Source organism: Oreochromis niloticus, linkage group LG9, assembly GCF_001858045.2.
Source record: "Oreochromis niloticus isolate F11D_XX linkage group LG9, O_niloticus_UMD_NMBU, whole genome shotgun sequence".
In the NCBI taxonomy this organism is placed as follows: domain Eukaryota; kingdom Metazoa; phylum Chordata; class Actinopteri; order Cichliformes; family Cichlidae; genus Oreochromis; species Oreochromis niloticus.
In genome coordinates this window covers 2,851,725-2,872,438 of record NC_031974.2, presented here as the reverse complement: position 1 = coordinate 2,872,438, position 20,714 = coordinate 2,851,725, and the positions used below count along the sequence as shown (strand labels likewise).

General features: G+C 42.5%; 1 protein-coding gene across 16 annotated transcripts in view; it reads right to left on the bottom strand.

The window, feature by feature from the left end:
- The window catches only part of LOC100711527 (receptor-type tyrosine-protein phosphatase mu), a 219,651-nt gene that overhangs the window by 27,557 nt on the left and 171,380 nt on the right, over positions 1-20,714 (bottom strand). For 11 of the 16 annotated variants that reach the window (XM_025910167.1, XM_025910168.1, XM_025910171.1 and 8 more), the window contains 5 exons: positions 19,754-19,944; positions 18,636-18,644; positions 5,871-5,958; positions 4,190-4,266; positions 3,925-3,961 (listed from right to left, as the gene is read on the bottom strand). In XM_025910167.1, coding sequence (XP_025765952.1) covers positions 3,925-3,961; positions 4,190-4,266; positions 5,871-5,958; positions 18,636-18,644; positions 19,754-19,944 — 402 coding nt within the window. The remainder of the gene's footprint in view (positions 1-3,924; positions 3,962-4,189; positions 4,267-5,870; positions 5,959-18,635; positions 18,645-19,753; positions 19,945-20,714) is intronic. The other 5 variants (XM_019354924.2, XM_019354929.2, XM_019354928.2 and 2 more) reach the window with 1 other exon arrangement.

Sequence of the window (20,714 nt, the reverse complement as noted above, 5' to 3'; positions counted from 1 at the left end):
TTTCCAAATTCTGCTTCAAATAAAAAAGTGAAGTATGAAACTACAGTTCCCAGAATGCTTTGGCACACGCACCTGTTGGCTCTCAGGTTGGATGTGACTGTAAAACTGCAGGAAACCTAAAATCTCATAGATTCTCTGTGTTTTTTTGCTGATGCTGTCCTCAGAAAGAGTCTGAACAACACGTCTGAACCTTAACATCCAAAACAATCCAGATGTTACCGAATGCAGTCAGTCCATCCATTTTTGGATGACCGTAGCTCACCCCCCCGCCCCCACACTGAGACCTCCTCCATCTCTGACTTACTGTTAGAATACCAACCAAGCGTTGGTATTCCTGTAACAATGGGCCAGACACCCAATACTCCTGAAGAACCCTCTACAGGGTTCTCTGAGGGTAGAGTTTGTTCTCCAAGTCCAAAAAACACAAGTAAACTTGTTGGGCAAACTCCCATGGACCGTCAAATATCCTCGAGAGGGTGAAGAGTTGGTTGAGTGTTCTTCGAGCAGGACAAAGGCCCCCTTGATCCTCCTGAACCTGAGGTTCGAGTAATGGAGCGACTCTCGTTTCCAGCACCCTGGCATAGACTTTCACTTTCTTAAACATGGAGCCACCACCCAACCCAGATGCACCGCCCCAGATCTCCACGTTGCAATAGTGGTGTGTCAGGCAGGACAGCCCTACCAAATCCAGAGCCTTCAGGAACTCGAACCTCATCCACCCCAGGGGCCATCAGTAACATTACCCCTAGTGATGGGTGAGAGGTCCCCCTCCTCACCGGACCCTGCTTCCATTACAGGTGTGACTATGGAATTGAGCAGATCCTCAAAGTGTTCCCTCCACTGCATGACTATATCTTCCCACCATCACTGTAGACAGTGTGTGTAGAATACTTCATTCTCCTGAATAAATGGCACCACGACAGCTGACAACTCCAACCGAGTGTCATATAGCTGCAGAACCAATGATACGATTACAAAAATCCATCAACCTGCACCTTCGGGGTCCTGGTGCACTTATGAATACACATTCAAACACGGTGTTCATTATGGACCAACTGTAGCACAAAAGCCCAATAGCAGGACACAACTCGGGCAGGCTGTTCTTCCCATGCACACCCCTCCAGGTCACACAGTCACTGCCCACGTGAGTGTTTAAGTCCGGGACTGGACTTTCCAGCACCCCACCCAGTGACTCTAAGAAAGCTGGATACTTTGAACTGTCCTTTGGCGCATAGGCACAAACGACGGTCAGAACCTATTCCTCCACCTGAAGGTGTAGGGAAGCAACCGTGTCATCCACCAGGAAAACTCCAACATACAGGTAACAAACCAGGGGATACAAGCGTACCCACCCCTGCCCACCACATCTCAACCAGGGCAACTCCAGAGTGGAACAGAGTCCAGCCCAGAAAACTGGCTCTACACCGCGTTCCAAATTATTATGCAAATTGTGTTTAAGTGTCATAAAGATTAAATAAGTTGTTTTTCCAATTAAACCCATGGATGGAATTGTGTCGCAGGACTCTTTGTATCACTGAAAACAATCTCGGACACCTGTGATCATTAGTTTGCCAGGTGAGCCCAATTAAAGGAAAAATCACTAAAGAAGGATGTTCCACATTATTAAGCAGACCACCATTTTCAAGCAATATAGGAAAGAAAAATGATCTCTGCTGCTGAAAAGCGTGAAATAGTTGAATGCCTTGGACACGTAATGAAAACCTTAGATATTTCACGAAAATTTAAGCGTGATCACCATAATGTTAAGAGATTTGTGGCTGAGTCAGAGAACACATGGGTTGGTGCAGATAAAGGCACAATGATGAAGGTTTCTGCCAGACAAATACATCAGATTAAGAGAGCAGCTGCTAAAAGGCCATTACAAAGCTGCAAACACATATTTGAAGCTGCTGGTGCCTCTGGAGCCCTGCGAACATCAAGGTTTAGAATCCTCCAGAGACTTGCAGTTGTGCATAAACCTTATATTTGGCTACCCCTAACCAATGCTCACAAGCAGAAACTGCTGCAGTGGGCCCAGAACTACATGAAGACTAATTTTCAAACAGTCCTGTTCACTGACGAGTGCAGTGCAACCCTGGATGGTCCAGCAAGGAGGTGGTGGAGTCTTGTTTTGAGCCGGAATCACGGGGAGTGAGCAGGTCGGCCCCTTTAGGGTCCCTGAAGGTGTGAAAATGACCTCTGCAAAGGATGTGGAGTTTCTGACTGACCACTTTCTTCCATGGTAGAAAGAGAAGAACTGTGCCTTCTGCAACACAACCATCTTCATGCAAGACAATGCACCATCTCATGCTACAAGGAATACTTTTGCATCATTGGCTGCTATCGGCGTAAAAGGAGAGGAACTCATGGTGTGGTCCCCATCCTTCCCTGACTTCAATCCTATTGAGAACCTTTGGAGCATCCTCAAGCAAAAAACTATGAGGGTGGGAGGCAGTTCACATCCAAACAGCAGCTCTGGGAGGCTATTCTGACATCCTGCGAAGACATTCAAGCAGAAACTTTGCAAAAACTCACAAGTTCCATGGATGCAAGAATTGTAAAACTGCTATCAAATAAGGGGCCTATGTTAATATGTAACTTGACCTGTTAAGATGTTTTTGATTGAAATAGCTTTTGATTTCAGTGAAATTGATCTACTAATGCTGCAAATTCAACAAATGACCATTTTCAATTCTCTACAACCTATAAAATCTTTTGAAACGGTGTGCATAATAATTTGGAACAGTGCATTTTAAGTTTTTTCATTTTTGAAAAAAAATACTTTTTTCATTGGGAGTTTTGTTCAGTAACATTTGAATTATACTCTATTGGTCGATGACTCAAAAATTACGCCGACTGTCATTTGAAATGACTATTTAGGAAAAACAGAGAAAATTTTAATTTGCTTAATAATTTGGAACGCGGTGTAGAGCCCGAGCAAAGCGCTGAGCTGAGGCCGACTACATGCAGTCAGTACCTCCCAACCTCACGCACGGCTCAGGCTCGTCCCCACCACAGCCTAAAACATTCTTAATAAACATATTTAAAAAATAAAAGTATTTTTCAACCAAAGGTAAGATTTTATTTGACTCCTACATGAATGCTTCAGCCTCCTCTTGTCAAGGCTGAGTAGCCAGAGAGTTTGTGGAGCAGACCCAAACGCACACACATGCGAGACAGAACTGTTTAACAAAAGGCGAGCCATTAATTCAGGCTGAAACACAAAGGTACAAAAGAAAGAGAGAAAGCAAAACCAAGGGCTAAATCTAAACTGGGAAAACCTACACTAACAGCGAAAAACTAGGAACTGGGAACACGGGGGAGATGAACAGACAACCTGACAAAGAACAAAGGAAGACAGAGGACTCAAATACATGGAAGGGCAATGACAGAAGTAGAAACACTTGGGAAACACAGCTGACACAACAGGGGAAGCAAAAGCAGACACACCAAACATAAAAACACACGACAGTCACACAGGAGGAAAGGCAGATGAGAGAGGGACATGATGGGCTGGGGAACATGGAACAACACACAGGAAGGGGAGACGAGACAGCATGGAAACGGAAATATAACTAAACAGAGCAGTCCAAACAGATACTCAGAAATAGAAAAGTAAAATACTACACACAAAGAAATCACAAAGCACTGTTAACACCAAAAGGTGACACCTCTAATCTGCTTCACTCAGCTGATTCTCACAACTCTGCTGAAGTCTTAAGAGTTCTGCACGATGTACTAGGTCAAGGGCTTTTATTGTGAAAGAGTCGGGGCAAGTAGAAGCATATATTGTTTTTCTGGGAGGGATTGTGCAGTGACACGTTTCCTGCTGGCGTCGACGTAACCCCTCGGTTCAGGTTTTTTCTTTAAAAACATCACGAGCAGCTAAAGAAGAAGAAAAAGAAGAAGCTGAGGGTTTCTTACCCTGGGTCGCGATATAGTGGTTGGGTCTGTGGTAGCCCTGAAAGAGGAAACAGAGAGGTTATACCCCCACACACACAGACTCACGATCATATGAACAAAAACATGCTATGTGCGTGTGTGTGTGTAGTTTTTGGGAGTCAACATATCTGTGATGTTTAAACACAGCTGACACTGACGGAGACGGTCGTCATGGAAACACAGTCGACCAGGACGTTTCACATCGACCTTTAAAGGAAAGTAAACTCTGTGTATGTGTGTTACTCACGTCTACATAGTTGGCGTTGATGTAGTCCGAGCCGCCGTCTCCATCCTGAGGCTGCAGACGCACACGAGAGTGATCATCTAACACACACACACACACACACACACACACACACTGTTAGTTCGACCCTCAGTTCCTGAGAATAAAACATCTAATAATAACTTAATAAAGTTTTAATTACAGTTGCTCAATTAAATGTTTTAAAATGATGACATTAAATTTAAATAATAACTGAATAAAAGTAAAACAAATGAAGATGAATTTAATTAAAGAAAGTAAAAACAAATCAAAGTTGGAGCTGAATTGTTCCCGTGTCACAGACCACAGTGCGCCCACATCATCTCTGACGCCTGCAGCAGACTGGCTGTTACTGCTGTCATTCACACAGACAGGTGTATGTGTGTGTATCTCTGTGTGTGTGTGTGTGTGTGTGTGTGGGGGGGGGGGGGGGGGGGGGTGAATGTAAAATGTGTCCCTGCAGGCCACCGTAGCTCACAGCCTCAGCCTTCATCACACCTCATTAGCATAATTACACGCCACAGGGCCCAGTGTGTGTGTGTGTGTGTGTGTGCGGCCTGATGTTCTTCAGCAGCTGTCAACACCGACTTTGTGGGAGGTCAGCTGAGCAGTTACATGATGTGTTTGTGAGACCTGCGGCTGTGTGATGACAAAAACTGACACCAGATCTGCCTGATGGACACACACACACACACACACACACACACGCACGCACACGCAAGCACACGCACGCACGCACGCACACACACACACACACAGCCTGTCTGACACTGCACGTTTTCTCTCTGACATCGTTTTGTGCCACCTGACTGCTCAGCGGCTAGTTTCTCTTTAACTTCCTGTGATCGGTCTGAAAGCCGAAAGCCGAAAGCTTCAAAGAAAAGTTTTGACATCAGGACCAAACAAGATCAGTTCACTTTGATTCCAGACTGGTCCTGGGAACGGGTCACAGCTGGACTCTGGGCTGGACTCAAACTGAGACGTCAGTCTGGACCTCAGGAGGTCAAAGCAGCGGCAATCACACGGCGCAGAGTCGGTGACACGAATTGTAGCCATGATGGATAAGTAAAAGAGGCTCTGCTGAACTTTCAGGTGGAAGACTGGAACGAAAAACTGCGCTGACTGTTGACCAAGGACTGTTTGGGAATTTAAAGAGGACTATCAGCTCCTGGAAAGCTTGAGTACAGAGCCAATCCAGGATCCAAGGGGACCAAGTCCTACGTCAAGTCCAAGACAGAGACCAAACAGAAAACATGGAAACACAGTCCTGGGGCAAGTTCTGGGACTCCGTCTCCATATCTTTATATCTATGGATATATATAGTTTTTGTAACCACGCTGCCGCCATGTTGATCACACGAGCGCAGGATGGTGTCAGTTTTTACCGCCAGTGTGACGAGCTCTCTCAGGTCACTCTGAGCTTGATAAAAGGAAGCTGTCTGGGAACCAAATCCTCCTCCTCCTCCTGTCCCTGTGCTGCTGCGCTGCTGTGCAGGTTTGGCCTGACACGAGAATCCTGCAGCGAGACGCCCACAACTCATGTCAGACCAACACCTGAGGTCAGCGCTCCCGGCCTCATGTTATTAACTGTCCGTGGACACAAACAGCTGAAATCAGCCTCTATGACGACCCGCTGCGGGACGCAGGTAACATGCACAGGTACGTACAAGCGATGATGTTGCCGTAGCGATTCTTCATGCGGTTCTCGTCCTTCTTGGCCGAATCCCAGGGAGCGGACTGGCCCTCAAAAAAACTCTGAAAAGACACAGAGAGGGGGGTTAGTTTGAAGGCAGCGAGTGATGAATAATGCAGAGGACGTGTTTGATTTCTGGTCTGTGCCTGAACCACACAGACGCCAGTTTTACGCTCTGAGCAGATGATTAGGTCCAATTAGGAGCAGGCAGCTCAGAGAGAAGCCCCAGGCTCCAAACACGCTCTGATCGTTGTGTTTCCACACAGAAACACGACTTCACCTGTGTGCGTGCACGGACGCTTCACACCACCGAGAAGCTCCAGATTCTCTGTCACTGCACATGTGTGCTTGGCTCTCACTGCTTTTGTGCATCTTTGCTGTGATTTTGTATATTCCTGCATGTCATTGTGTGTCCTCGTGTTTGTTGGGCTACTCTTTGTGATTCGACGTCTCTTTGTGCGTCTGCATCACGGGTTTGTGTTTGTATAAATGTGTGTCTTTTGTTTCTTTGTGTTTCCCCTGAGGAACATTTTGCTCTGTAGCTGTGTGTGAGTCTTTGTTGTGTGTCTCTATCCTAAACTGACAGCAGAATGTGCAGCAGTCACAATCGTACACTTGTTTTTTTCACCTTCTCCTGACTGTTGAGTTGATCTACCGTGGGTTTTTTTTAAATTGCATTCCTTCACCTTGTTTCTGCCCACTTCATGACCTTGTTGGTTTTTCAAGTGGTTTTACATTGTCTCATATCTACAGTCAGTTTGTTGGGTTTTTGTGTTGTTTTATACTCTTTGATACTTGGTGGAGGCTTGAATTGCTGGTTGGACCCTGTTTTGGACAGACCCTCGTTAAAACCGACCTCTCTGAGTAAATCAGCCTTGCACGTTCACTCTTCCTTCTCTACATATGGGGTTAGGGATATTTGGCGCCATCCGACTGATAGGGAGCGTTCCTTTTTCTTTAATCTGCATCACACCTTTTCTAGGATAGACTATTTTTTCTGAGATAATTATTTGACTAGTATTGCGTGTCCCTGTGAATACCGTGACATAGTTAGATCATGTCCCCTTAATTTTGACCCTGTCTATGCCCGACTTCCCTACATCAGGCAGGAGTTTTAACCCCACACTGCTATCACATAATACCTTTCCATAACTTATAAATAACCAAATTAAACTTTTTCTAGAACCAAACGTCTCGACAAACATCTCCCCTGCCTCTGAGGACAGATGATCTCAGGAAAAACGTAACAGAAAGGCAAGAATTGGCCGATAAAATAAAAGACACACACGAAGGATCCCAAGGTTTACAGGAAACTTACTGAACCCCAAACTAAAATTGAACTTCTTTCAGCTCATGTCGTAGAGAGGTAACATCTGCAAAGTAGGAGTACACTTTTTGCAGTGTAACTTCAGCTCCTTGTGAGTGCCTCAAACCCACGTGGGAAAGACTTGGATCTCTCTATGTCAGATGACGTTTGGGATTGAGTCCTTAATTTGGAATATCCCACATCACTCTGTGTTCTGTTTTACAAAGAAGTTCATAAGGCCCACTTATCTAAATCCAAAGTAGCTAGCCTGAATCCAGGCTCAGACCCCCGCTGTAACAGGTGTGGGTCTGATGAGGCCAATCTAACCCACATGTTTGGGAAGAGGTTTTCTGTACTCTGAATAAGGAAACTGGCTCCTAACCCCCTACTTGCTCTCTTTGGTGGGTGAGGATGATAAGTGTATTACTGGGGCAAAACGCTGGGTGCTGTCTTTTGGTTCCCTCCCGGCGAGGTGAACCATTTTGGTGAGGTGGAAGGGTGCTGCCCCGCCCACCCATGTCTTGCTGATCTTATGTCTCAGTCTTGAAAAGATCAATTGCTCGTTCCAGAATGAAAATGGCAAATTTTATCAAATTTTGGGTGCTTTTCTGAGAAATTACTTAATCCTTCCATTCAAGGATTTTCCTGCTGGCTAACAACTTGGTTTACTCTGTATAGGTCTGACAACCTGCTGCTTTGTAAGCTTTACTGTGTTAATGTGAATGTGAAACTCAGCCTATTTCTCTGTGGTTTGCAAGAAAATGTTTTCTTCACACCATTTGCTGCTCCAAGGTTCTGCTGTTCTTTATCTACGTATAAATGCAAGACGTTTACTCTATCTTCTGCGGATCTCACCTCTGAGGTCGTGGGTGGGGTTTGATTTTTGTTTTTTCCCTTTTGTTTCATTTTCAGTGTAACCAGTCCTTGTGTTGTTTTCTGTAAACTACATTTAACTGTAATAAAAACATTCTGAATAAAAAAAAGTAGAGATAGTGTCTGCCTCCTGAATCCAAACTGGAAGCTGGTTCCACAGAAGAGGGGCCTGAAAACTGAAGGCTCTGCCTCCCATTCTACTTTTAAATACTCTAGGAACAGCAAGTAAGCCTGCAGTGTGAGAGCGAAGTGCTCTAATAGGGTGATATGGTACTACAAGGTCATTAAGATAAGATGGGGCCTGATTATTTAAGACCTTGTATGTGAGGAGCAGGATTTTGAATTCTGGATTTAACAGGAAGCCAATGAAGGGAAGCCAAAACAGGAGAAATCTGCTCTCTCTTTCTAGTCCCTGTCAGGACTCTTGCTGCAGCATTTTGGATTAACTGAAGGCTTTTCATGGAGTTTTTTGGACTTCCTGATAATAATGAATTACAGTAGCGCAGCCTGTTGTTTCTGGCAAAATACATTTATATTAAAAAAATCAATTCAGGATTTAATGAATAGATACTGGATTATTCAAACTAAAATCCATTTGAATCTGGAAATCAATCGTTTAAACCCAGCCCTAGTCAAAGACCCTGGTCTGTGATAAAATCAGACAAACTGAGTAAGGCGCAGGTTAACAACAAATCAAATTTAGTTTTGAGTCAGTTAGAGTGGACGAGGCTAAGCATCACACTTTCAAATTAATTAAAACTGTATGAGTCTATAGCGATTGCTGCCACACCTCCTCCGCGGCCTGTGCTTCAAAGATTCTGATAGAGTGACTCGGGGGAGTTGATTCATTTAAACTGACATAAACAACTGTAACCAGGTTTCTGTAAGGCAGAGTAAGGCTACCTCCACACGTACACGGGTATTTTTGAAAACTGAGATTTTCCGTTTTCGTTATTTAAAAAGATCCTGTCCACATGTGCAGTTTTGAAAAAATATCTCCGTCCACATGTAAACACTAAAAACGAAATGTTGGCCAATCAGAAGTCTAGAAGCCTGGAAGGGAAAGACTAAACAGGGTTTTGTACCCTCACAAAATCTTCAGTACTTCCGAAAAGTTTTGTTTTCCTGGAAAGGCAGATAATTTTGTGTTACTTTTCAAGTGCTTTCAACATTTCAAATGTTAATAACTGAAGACAGTATTTTGGTTGGTGTAGACTCACAGCCTAGGAATGAACAAAATGCATACAGCACACATAAATTACATTCTTTTAAACAGTAAATTTATTCAAAACCGATGTTGGGATGTGGGTTGTGACAGCGTCTGTGTTGAATATAGAAGCCTGTCCGAGGTTCACTCAGACGCCTCTGTCTGTGTAAACGGAGGGACACTAACTGTGTGTGTAAGTGTGTTAAAACTGCAGATAGTCAGATTAACATCAACAGTATTTTGTTTCTATCCGCCATTGTAGAAATAATCTCATGTAAACAATAATGTGTTTTTTCTAAACTCTATGTACAGTTTGAGTTTACATCCTGAAATAACCAGGCCTAGCAGAATTACACCACATTGTGCCGCCTTACTCGACAATACTTTCACTAACAATATGGAAAACAACATTGTGAGTGGATTATTAATTAATGACATCAGTGATCACCTACCAGTTTTTGCAGTTTATGACATTAATTATAAGAGAAATCAGCATGAAGAACAACTGAGATACAGATGTGTAAGGACAGAAGAAACTATGAATGCACTTAAGAACGATCTGTTAAATCAGAATTGGGACAATGTGTACAAAGAAACTGATATTGATATGGCATATTTTTACGAATATTCATGGAATTGTACGATAAAAACTGTCCAACAATAAAATACAACAGAAAGCACAAATATTCAGATAGACCATGGATCACTAAGGGTTTACAAAATGCATGTAAAAAGAAAAATACACTCTATAGGGAATTCCTAAAATAAAGAACAAAAGATGCTGAAAATAAATATAAAAAATACAAAAATAAGTTGACCAATATTATACATGTATTTAGAAAGGAGTATTATAGTAAAACATTGATCAAGAATAAACATAAAATGAAGGGAATGTGGGATGTATTAAACGGTATCATTAAAAATAATTCTGGACAACAAAGTTATCCTCAATATTTTATTGACAACGGCAATATTATGGAAAACACTGCTGATGTGGTCAACAGCTTTAATCATTATTTTGTAAATATTGGACCAAATCTGGCAGAACAAATTCCTGAGTCACTGCCATCAGTAGACTGTAGTGAAAGCCTGATTGATAGGAACCCTAACTCAATGTTCCTCACAGCAGTGGAGGAAAAAGAAATAATTGACACTGTACACATGTGTAAATATAAAACATCTACTGATTGTAATGATATTGACATGAAAATCGTCAAGAAGGTCATTAAAGGAATTGTAGGACCTCTAACATATATTTGCAACTTATCATTTCAGACTGGAAAAGTTCCAAACAAAATGAAAATAGCTAAAGTTGTGCCGCTGTATAAAACTGGGGATAGACACCACTTCACAAATTACAGGCCTGTTTCTTTACTACCACAATTCTCCAAAACCCTAGAAAACCCGTTTAATAAACGATTAGACAAATTCTTAGATAAATATAAATTACTCTCTGACAGTCAGTATGGATTCAGATCAAAAAGATCAACATCTCTGGCATTAATCAAATCAATTGAGGAGATTACGAATGCTATAGATCAGAAACAGTATGCAGCTGGACTATTTCTGGATCTCAAGAAAGCATTCGACACAATCAATCATGACATATTAATTAATAAACTGGAACGGTACGGGATCAGGGGGGTTGTACTGCACTGGGTGAAAAATTATTTAAGTGACAGGAAACAATTTGTGAAGCTGGGTGTCCATTCCTCATCATGCTTGGACATTGCGTGTGGTGTTCCACAAGGCTCTGTACTGGGTCCATAATTATTTATTATTTATATAAATGATATTTGTAAGGCATCTGATATATTAAAATGAGTATTATTTGCAGATGACACAAATATTTTTTGTTCTGGGGGGAATCTAAAGGAGCTGCTGGATACAATTACTTCAGAAATGTGCAAAATTAAAAAATGGTTTAACAGGAACAAACTATTGTTAAATCTAAGTAAAACTAAAATAATCTTATTTGGGAATTCCCTTAGAAATGCACAAGTGCAGACTCATATAGATGGTGTGGAAATTGAAAGAGCACTTGAACATAAGTTTCTTGGTGTGATATAAATCATATACAAGTGTTTCAATCTTGAGTAAAGTAAAACACATTCTGGACCACAAATCACTCCACATTCTCTATTGTTCCCTGATTGCACCGTATTTGCATTACTGTGCAGGGGTTTGGGGCAATAGACTATGTGCATGTTAGCATATGCTACTTCCAGTGCAGAAACTCCTGTGGGGAGCTTTGTTTCCGGTGTCCTATTCGCGCCTTGTTTACGGTCCAAAACAAGTTAAGCAAATGAATGAATCAAGCGGCGATTTACATTTCTATAGATGTCTTGGGCATTTACCCAATATACCTGTAAATGATGTTCATTGACTTGTCGATATTTTTTCCCCCGCGCCTCAGAGCAAAAGAGAAAAGGGATTCAAATGTTATATTTCTCAGCTGTCCCTCGTTTATCGCGGGTGTTATGTTCTAAAAATAACCAGCGATGGGTGAAATCAAGTAGACAATTTTATTTTTTGACGGTGCAAAACGTTTTGTCGACATACAGTACTGCACTTCAGAGTCACACTGCTAGCGATCGATGCAGCGATTCTGTACTATACAGGAGAGATGTCACGGCGGAGATCGTCTGCAGCGATCAGGACGCAGGACACAATGTGATGTAAAAAAAAAAAAAAAGCATGCAAACTTGCACTAAAAATCTGCGAAACAGCGAGGTGAAAGGTGAACCGCGTTATAGCGAGGGACCACTGTAATTTTGAAGGTAAGTCACAACATACCCTTCGTAAATACTAATGTATAGAAACCCTTACCAGCAATCATTCATTTTTTGTGTGGCTTTTTTTCACCGTTTGTTAACATGCTGTGTAGGTGTGGACTTGACTAGCTAATATTGACATAACGGGGGAAACATCTGGTTTGACTATTCTTCACCTGTAGTTTGAATGCTGAACATTTGCCTGTTTAAATCATAAGACCTGTCACTATACAGAGATGTGCTTCTGAATGTGGACGATGTGTCTTCTGATTCTGTAATGCAGTTCTGCTTGTGTTGAGTGATGTAAACAACTGATCGATCTAAACTCTTTAAACGTCAAAGTTGATCATTAGATTTTTTATGACACAACAGTGGTGAGTGTTCCCACCTTCTGCTCTTTGTAACTTAACGCGATCTTTCTGTTTTCGAGTTTTGGATGTGATTTTGCAGTATATCTTCGCAGTAGCGATTGATCGCAAAGTAAAGCTCCCGGAAATGTACAACCCTACATCCGGTCTCAAACCAGGAAGTTAGCATTTTCTCGTGCACAGGGTCTATACTTACAAATGTTCCCTATCATCAATCTTTATATTACAAAAAAGGGCCATAAGGATAATCCATAATACTGGTTAAAGAGATCATACAAATCCAGTATTCTTAAAATCAAAAATTCTAAAATTCACAGATCTGGTCCATTTTCTCACGGCACAAATTATGTATAAAGCAATAAATAAGCTGCTTCCTGACAATATTCTAAAACTGTTTTCTAAAAGGGAACGGGGATACAATTTGAGGGGGGAATTAAATTTAAAACATCCTTGTATCCATACAACATTAAAAAGTTTTTGCATCTCTGTGTGTGGAGTGAAGCTGTGGAACAGACTAAGTAAAGATATGAAGCAATGTCCGAGCACGGCGCAGTTTAAACAGCGGTCTAAGGATGTGGTTTTTACAGGGTACAGGGAGGAGGTAGAGATTTGATAGGGTGTTCTTGTCCAATATTTTCATGTGTGTGTGGGTGCACGGGTATGTTGGTATGGATATATATATCTGTAGGTTGTGTATCCTTTGAGGTGTTACTGAGGTTATTGAAAATGTGTATATATGTACGTATGTATATGTACATATACACACACACACACACACACACACACACACGTATATGTAATAAATAAATACAAAATACACATAACATATAATGTAATTGCAAGAAGGGATTTCTGTAGTCTACTGATTACTAGATAGTGGAAAAGGGGTGGGATTAAATAAGTTTATGCTTCTTCCTGCTCCTTTTTGAACATGAAAGATATTTGTAGTTGTGGTTGCTCGTTTTCCTTTTGTTTTGCTTTGTTTATTTGTCGCTTTTTAATTCTATGTTGTTGTACTTTTTCAACATGTTCAAAATAAAGATTCAATCGCACAGCGTCACGTCAAAAAAGGCACACACCTTTGATGTTGCACGTTTCCTCGTCCACAAACAGTTTTCAAAAATCTCAGTTTTCAGTGATCGAAAACGCCGTTTACGTGTGGAGGAAAGGTGCAAACGCATACAACGCATAGAAAAATCTGCGTTTTCAAAAATACCCGTGTGGACGTAGCCTAAATCGGGATGTTGATCAGATATTAAATCATTGGCTAACAGGGGCTTAGAAGAGAAAACTTAATGTTTAATAGTTTTAGTCCATTATTTAGTGCAGATGTGGATACTGTATTGTTCTTTCTTTGTGATTTTTTATGTTTAAGTCATTTTTTGCTGGTTTTTAGTTTGTTTTTTGTCTGTTTGGGAGCTGACACAGTCTCAATGGAGATGGGTTTTTGGGGGGGTAGCAGGAGGAGAGAAGCTGCAGAGAGGCGTGTAAGACTGCAACTCTGCTTCCTGGTCCCAACTCTGGATAGTCATATTTTGGGGGGTTTAATAAATTGGTCCATATTTCTAGAAATGAGAGCTGCTCCATCCAAAGTGGGATGGATGCCGTCTCTCCTAACAAGACCAGGTTTCCTCCAGAAGGTTTGCCAATTATCTATGAAGCCCACATCGTTTCTGGGACACCACTCAGACAGCCAGCAATTTAAGGAGAACATGCGGCTAAACATGTCACTCCTGGTCTGATTGGGGAGGGGACCAGAGAAAACTACAGAGTCCCCCATTGTTTTGGCAAAGTTACACACCGATTCAATATTGATTTTAGTGACCTCCGATTGGCGTAACCGGGTGTCATTACTGCCGACGTGAATTATGATCTTACTGTATTTACGTTTACCCTTAGCCAGCAGTTTTAAATTTCCTTCAATGTCGCCTGCTCTGGCCCCTGGAAGACAATTGACTATGGTTGCCGGTGTCTCTAGCTTCACATGTCTGAGAACAGAATCACTAATTACCAGAGTTTGACCCCCGGCGGGTGTGTCGCCGAGTGGGGAAAAATGGTTAGACACATGAACAGGTTGGTGGTGTACCTGGGGCTTCAGTTTAAGACTATGCTTCCTCCTCACCGTCACCCAGCCGCCCTCTTTCCCCAGCTGCTTGGGGTCTGCCGGGGAACAGCTAGCGGGGCCTACGCTATCTTCGGCTGCACCAGCTACAGGGGCCTGGCTAGCTACGGGTGCGAAGCCGAGTCTCCAATTCAGTAATCCTGGCCTCCAGAGCTGCAAATATGCTAAATTTATTTATCTACCACAGAGAGGGAACACCAACACTTGGTGAAATCTTTCGATCCATCCACTCTTATCCACTGTAGGTTCGTCAGTGCTTCATTAAAATGTGTGTGAGACAACAGTCTAACAGCTTCAGACATCCATCAAACTGAGAGGTGAACAATGTCTCTCACACACACACACACGACTGACAGCATGGAACAAAAGAAGGAAAAAAAAATAAAACACTGAAAAGAATGAAAGGAAGGAACTAATGACTGCTGACAGCTGTGTGTGTAACAGGGCTTTTTTCAGACACTGATTCCAATGCTAACTGTCTTCTTTAATCACCACTATCCTCTTGCTGTCACTGAGGTCAGATGTCATCACTTCTAAGGAGACACAAATTGGCATTCATTACAAACTCAGCTACAGAGTACTACAGTAAATACTACATTAAATACAGCCGTGCACTACAATAAAAATGCATTGAATACTACAGGATGTAGTATTGAATGTCAGGGAGTTTTCAGGATGCCCCAAAAAACTCCCTGAAAAGCCTTCAGTTGATCCAAAATGCTGCAGCAGAAGTCCTGACAGGGACTAGAAAGAGAGAGCAGATTTCTCCTCTGACCATATTGGCTCCCTTTATCCGGTCTTCCTTCTCCCACCCCAACCGGTCGCAGCAGATGGCCCCGCCCCTCCCTGAGCCTGGTTCTGCCGGAGGTTTCTTCCTGTTAAAAGGGAGTTTTTCCTTCCCACTGTTGCCAAAGTGCTTGCTCATAGGGGGTCATATGATTGTTGGGTTTTTCTCTGTATGTATTATTGTAGGGTCTACCTTACAATATAAAGCACCTTGAGGCGACTGTTGTTGTGATTGTGTGGTGTATAAATAAAACTGAATCGAATTCAATTGAATTATAATAATTAGCTCTAATATATACAAATAGCTCAATTATAAATATCAAGATTATTAGTGAGATTAAATAAGTGTGATTGACATTTTGCTCTGTAAAATGTTGTCATTCGTAATTTTACCATAGAGCGTGTGCAAAAGGGTCCAACTGTTACACTGTATACTGTGCATTAGGTGGTGGAGTTGTACAGAGATATCCACAGGAAAGAATCATTTCCTGTGTTGTTCAGTGGTGCATTATGGGTAATCCTAATCTCTCACTGAGCTAGCTCCTGTGACTGGCCAGCACGTGATGGAGTGGGTGGCAGGTATTGTCCAGCATTGTCCTTATCTTGGACAACATCCACTTGAGTCTGTTGGCATCCACGACCCTCAACCTGCTGCCCCAGCATGCAACAGCATGGAGGATGGCACTGGCCACAATAGACTCGTAGAAACTCCTGAGCATTGTCCGAAAGAGGAAGATCCCTTGTGGTTTCCCTGTGTTGCTGATCACCTTGTCAGACACACAATGTGGAAGACGCACATATTGTGGTCTTCCTGTCAGTTATTCAACAATCCAGGACACCAGAGAAGCATCCACCTGCATCGCTGTTAGCTTATCACCCAGGAGGGTCGGCCTGATGGTGCTGAAAGCACTGGAAAAGTAAAAAAAACATGACCCTCACAGTGCTCACCAGCTGGTGCAGATGGGTGACACGATTGAGCAGGTAGATGATGGCGTCCTCAGCTCAAAGGCAGGGCTGGTAAGCAAAATGAAGGGGATCCCGATGTGGTCTGACTATGGCTCGGAGCTGGTCCAGAATCCAGTGATGGTCTTCATGCCATTCCACACCTCTCTCATGCTGTTCTGGTGAAGTTTCCACTCCAGCTTTGTCCTGTAATTGTCCTTAGCCTCTCTGATCTTGTCCTTTAGTAACACCTGGACCCTTCTCACCTCCTCTTTATTGCCCCCTCTGAAAGCCCTCTTCTTGTCACTGAGGAGAGCTTTGATGTCCTTAGTCACCCACGGCTTGTTATTTGGGTAACAATGAACAGTCTGAGCTGGTACAATGGAGTCGGTGCAGAAAGTTATGTAGTCAGTGAGGTTCACAGAGTGTCTCCTCATCGGTCATCTCAAAACAGCCTGTAGTTCTGCTAAGGCCTCCTCTGACCACCTCCTGATACTCCCGGTGGTCACAGGCTGTCCCTGTTCAGCCCGAACAGTGTGGAAGCCTTCCACAGAAGGGCTGTCATCAGGAATATCCTGGTACAACCATGATTCAGCAAAGCAAATCAAGCTACACTCCCGATATTCCCGATATTGACTCCCTGCTAGTGCCGTTAGCTCATCCATCTTGTTTGCTAGCGACCGAACACTGGTTATACCTCCTTCTGTCTTTAAGCCTGCGCTGTCTGGTCGTCTCTCTCATTCTCCTCTTCTGTCCTTTACCTCAGCATCCACAGTGTGTTTTTCTCCATTACAGTCAGTACGTCCATGGGTCCGGCCAACAAGCCGGCAGGCACCAGGGCGATCAGCTGATCTCTGGAGTAATCAAAGCGTGCGGTGTACCTGCTGCAATCCCAATCCCAACAAAACTAACAGTTCCACAACAACAAGGAGAACAAAGACTTGCTCGACCCACATGTTTGAGAGAAAGCTATTAAAAAAATAACCCTAATACTAAGTAAAAGAAAAAATAGAGAAAAAGTAGGACCAACTGAAACAGGCTGCATGCCGGTTGATGCATGCGCAGTCATGCATATCAGGAATATTTTTGGATCTATGACAAGAATTTGGCACTTTGGCTCCTTTAAGTAAATTAGACAGGTATGGGATCGGAGGACTGCCAGCTATCTGGCTTTTAGCTTATTTAGATGACAGGCATCAATAAGTACATATAAACAACACAGACTGTGGTTTATTAAAGATGACGTGTTGGGGTGCCACAGAGCTCACTATTTGGAACATTGTTGTTTACATGATATATCTATGATTTACATTTCTAAGTGTTCTTTATTTGCTGATGACTTTTTTGTTGTGGGAATTTTCAAGCAGCTTCTGGAAACAGGAAATGGTTGATCTGCTCTGTTCATGTTGGAAAAACCAAATTAATAATATTTGGAAACTGCTTACTAAAATAACCACGGAAAAATTACAATGGATTCAAAACTGACATGAAACTAAATTCTTGGGAGTTAGTTAGATAAATAATTTATGTACAGTTTGCATTTTGTCAAAACTGAAAAGTCTAAATCTATTTATTTTGTACAAAGTCAAAGACTTTGGCAACAATCTCCATGCATTTAACATTATTCACTTATTGTTTTAAGCAGAGGTGGGAAACACCCGACAAACATCAACTCAATGGTTTTATTACAAAAAAAGGAAAAAGTCATATGAATGGTCACAAACAGACCTGATCAAGAGTCACAAATCCTTTACAGATTCAACTAAATATGCTGAAACTCAAACATTCAGTAGATTATAACCTAATTCAAATGACATACAAAGCTTATAATGGTCAACTCCCACTTAACGTTCAGAATTTGTTCAAACATGGATAATAAATCCAAATGTAAAGGAAGTTAGAGTTTAGGTTAGGACCAGTGTGAAAGGTCTGTGTCAGGGGTTAAACTTCCTGTGTTTAAATCATAGCTTAAAGAGTTTGATTAATTTTTCTAATGTGATGATCTTTCTGTTTTGGATCAGGGTCTGTGTTATATAAGCTTTAGCTAAAACCTACACCTCTTCAGCTTGACATTGAATTTCTCTTTTTTAATCGTTTTATCTCTGAGGAGATAAATGAAGCCAGTAAAGATAAAAAACTGTGTGAAACTACATCTTTTTGTACTAAAGCAGACGATGAGAGCAGCACAGCAGGAAGTTTCCTCTCGTGGTTTAGAAGGATGGTTACCACAGAGACTGACAGGGGTGAGTCCGAGCTCACACTCAGCTACTGTGCTAATGTGTGTGTGTTAGTACCATGTTGTCTCTAATCTAGTCGACAAGAATACAAGACAAGAATCTGAAGACCAAGAAGGCGTCTTACCTCATTAAGCTGTCCGATCACATTAATTAGTAAAGGAGAAGCATGGAGGGAGATAACAGTCATGAGTGGGGTGCTCAGCTGGACAGCTGGGATTCAGTCATGAGCTCACATGAACTGATTACTGCATCAATACTACAATCAAACCTTAAACCACAAAATCTGCTCTGAAACCCACATTGGACACAAGCTGGACCCAGACTGGACTCAAACTGGAACCAGGTTGGACCCAGACTGGACTCACTTGTGGAAAAAAACTGGGCTGATTGATGTTTTTGAGAGGCTGCCATCACTGAACAGACGGACGGACAGAGAGTGAGACAGAAACACTGGAAGAACCCGTCATTGCTAACTTTCTGCAAATGGAGGGTGAAAACATTCCCTGTGTGTGTGTGTGTGTGTGTGTGTGTGTGTGTGTGTGTGTACTCAGTATGTATAATGGATTAGCCCTGAGGGCAGCCCGCTAGCAGGCAACCAGAACTGAACATACACAAACTCACACACACATCCACAAGCCATTCCCTGTTTTGGCCCATTAGCTGGAGGGAAGATCTATAATGTATGTGTGTGTGTGTGTGTGTGTGTGTGTGGGGGGGGGGGGGGGGGGGGGTTCAGGTTCAGGTAAGTAACATCCATTAGTAAAAGTTTTTCTCATGATGAAAATGGTTAAACATGTGGTCTGCGCGTGTGCACACACACACACACACACACACACACACACACACCTACACACACACACACACACACACACACAAACACCTACACACACACACACACACACACACACACACACAACAGAAAGTCCCAAACTGGTGCTGTTAGTGAACATTATTGGTTTATTTACTGTCTTCGTCTCCTGGTTATTGCTCCTCCTCCTCCTGCTCCTCATTATTCACTAACCCGCCTGCTCACAGATTAATAGACTTTTTATATAAATGATTAATTGTTTAGAAAGATTCTTTGAGTTAGTAGCAGTTTATCGATCTGACTCTGGTCCTTCATGTTTAACCACACTCTTCTGATTGGTCTAGGTGTGGGTCCTGATGGAGGCGTGCAGGACTGTGGGCTTCACTTTGTAAACACACACTTTTTTTATGTTGACTTTTGAGTGTCATCCTCACCTCGTATTCCTCCTTGAAACCGTAGCCCTCAGCACATTTCATCTGGGTGATGTGCTGCAGCAGGTCGGCCACTCGGATGGCCGGGTGCAGCTGTCCCGTCTGATACGGTAGCGCCTCCCTTTCAGAGTCCCGCTGCTTGTAGTGGGACTGGACCAGGCTACTGGTTTCACTGGTCATAGTGTGGCTGTCATCTGGAGGGAGGACAGAAGGAGAGGCGGGAGAGGGTGGACAGATCAGATTTAGGCTGCACAGACACATTTAAAAATATGAAGCTGGGATGGACCAGATCGACCCAGGCAGAACCAGGACATTAGCTCCAGTTCTAATGTTTCTTATTATGGAACTTGATAAATTTCAATTTCAGTTATGTATCGGTATTTGAATTGTTCTGATTAAAGCTTAGCTTAATTTTGGACAGACTTTGTATGTTCACTTGAATGCCTTTAAAGCATCTTCTATATTCCTTCAAAGGTCAGTGATCGCATTTATAGATCAGCTATTGAATCTGCTCATTAAATCCATCAATGCTACAGAATGGTATATAAAGTTTAAATGAACCAGAAGGATTAAAGTGCCTGCTCACAAGCTGACATTGAACTGAACAGGAGAAGATATGAGGTGAAGATAAGAGCGACTCTACTGTACCACAGGGAAATGGACATCACAGTATCTGCAGCAAAAATGTGAACTGTTGATCTGACAGTTGAGAGTAGCGGCCCGGCTTCCAAGTCCAGAACTTTCTTAGAATATGAGGTAGGTAGGTAATCCTAAAATGCTGACAGAATTTTAAAATTTGTGGTGAAGCAGAAACTGCAGACTTCCTTTCACAGTCACGCTGTCTCTGTGTTTTTCATCAGTAACTTTATCGTCAGCAGGTAAACCAATGGGATTCTGTGTTTACAGCCAATCAATTGCAGCGTCCTGACCTCATGAAGCACAGACCGCTTTGATTTGTTTGGTC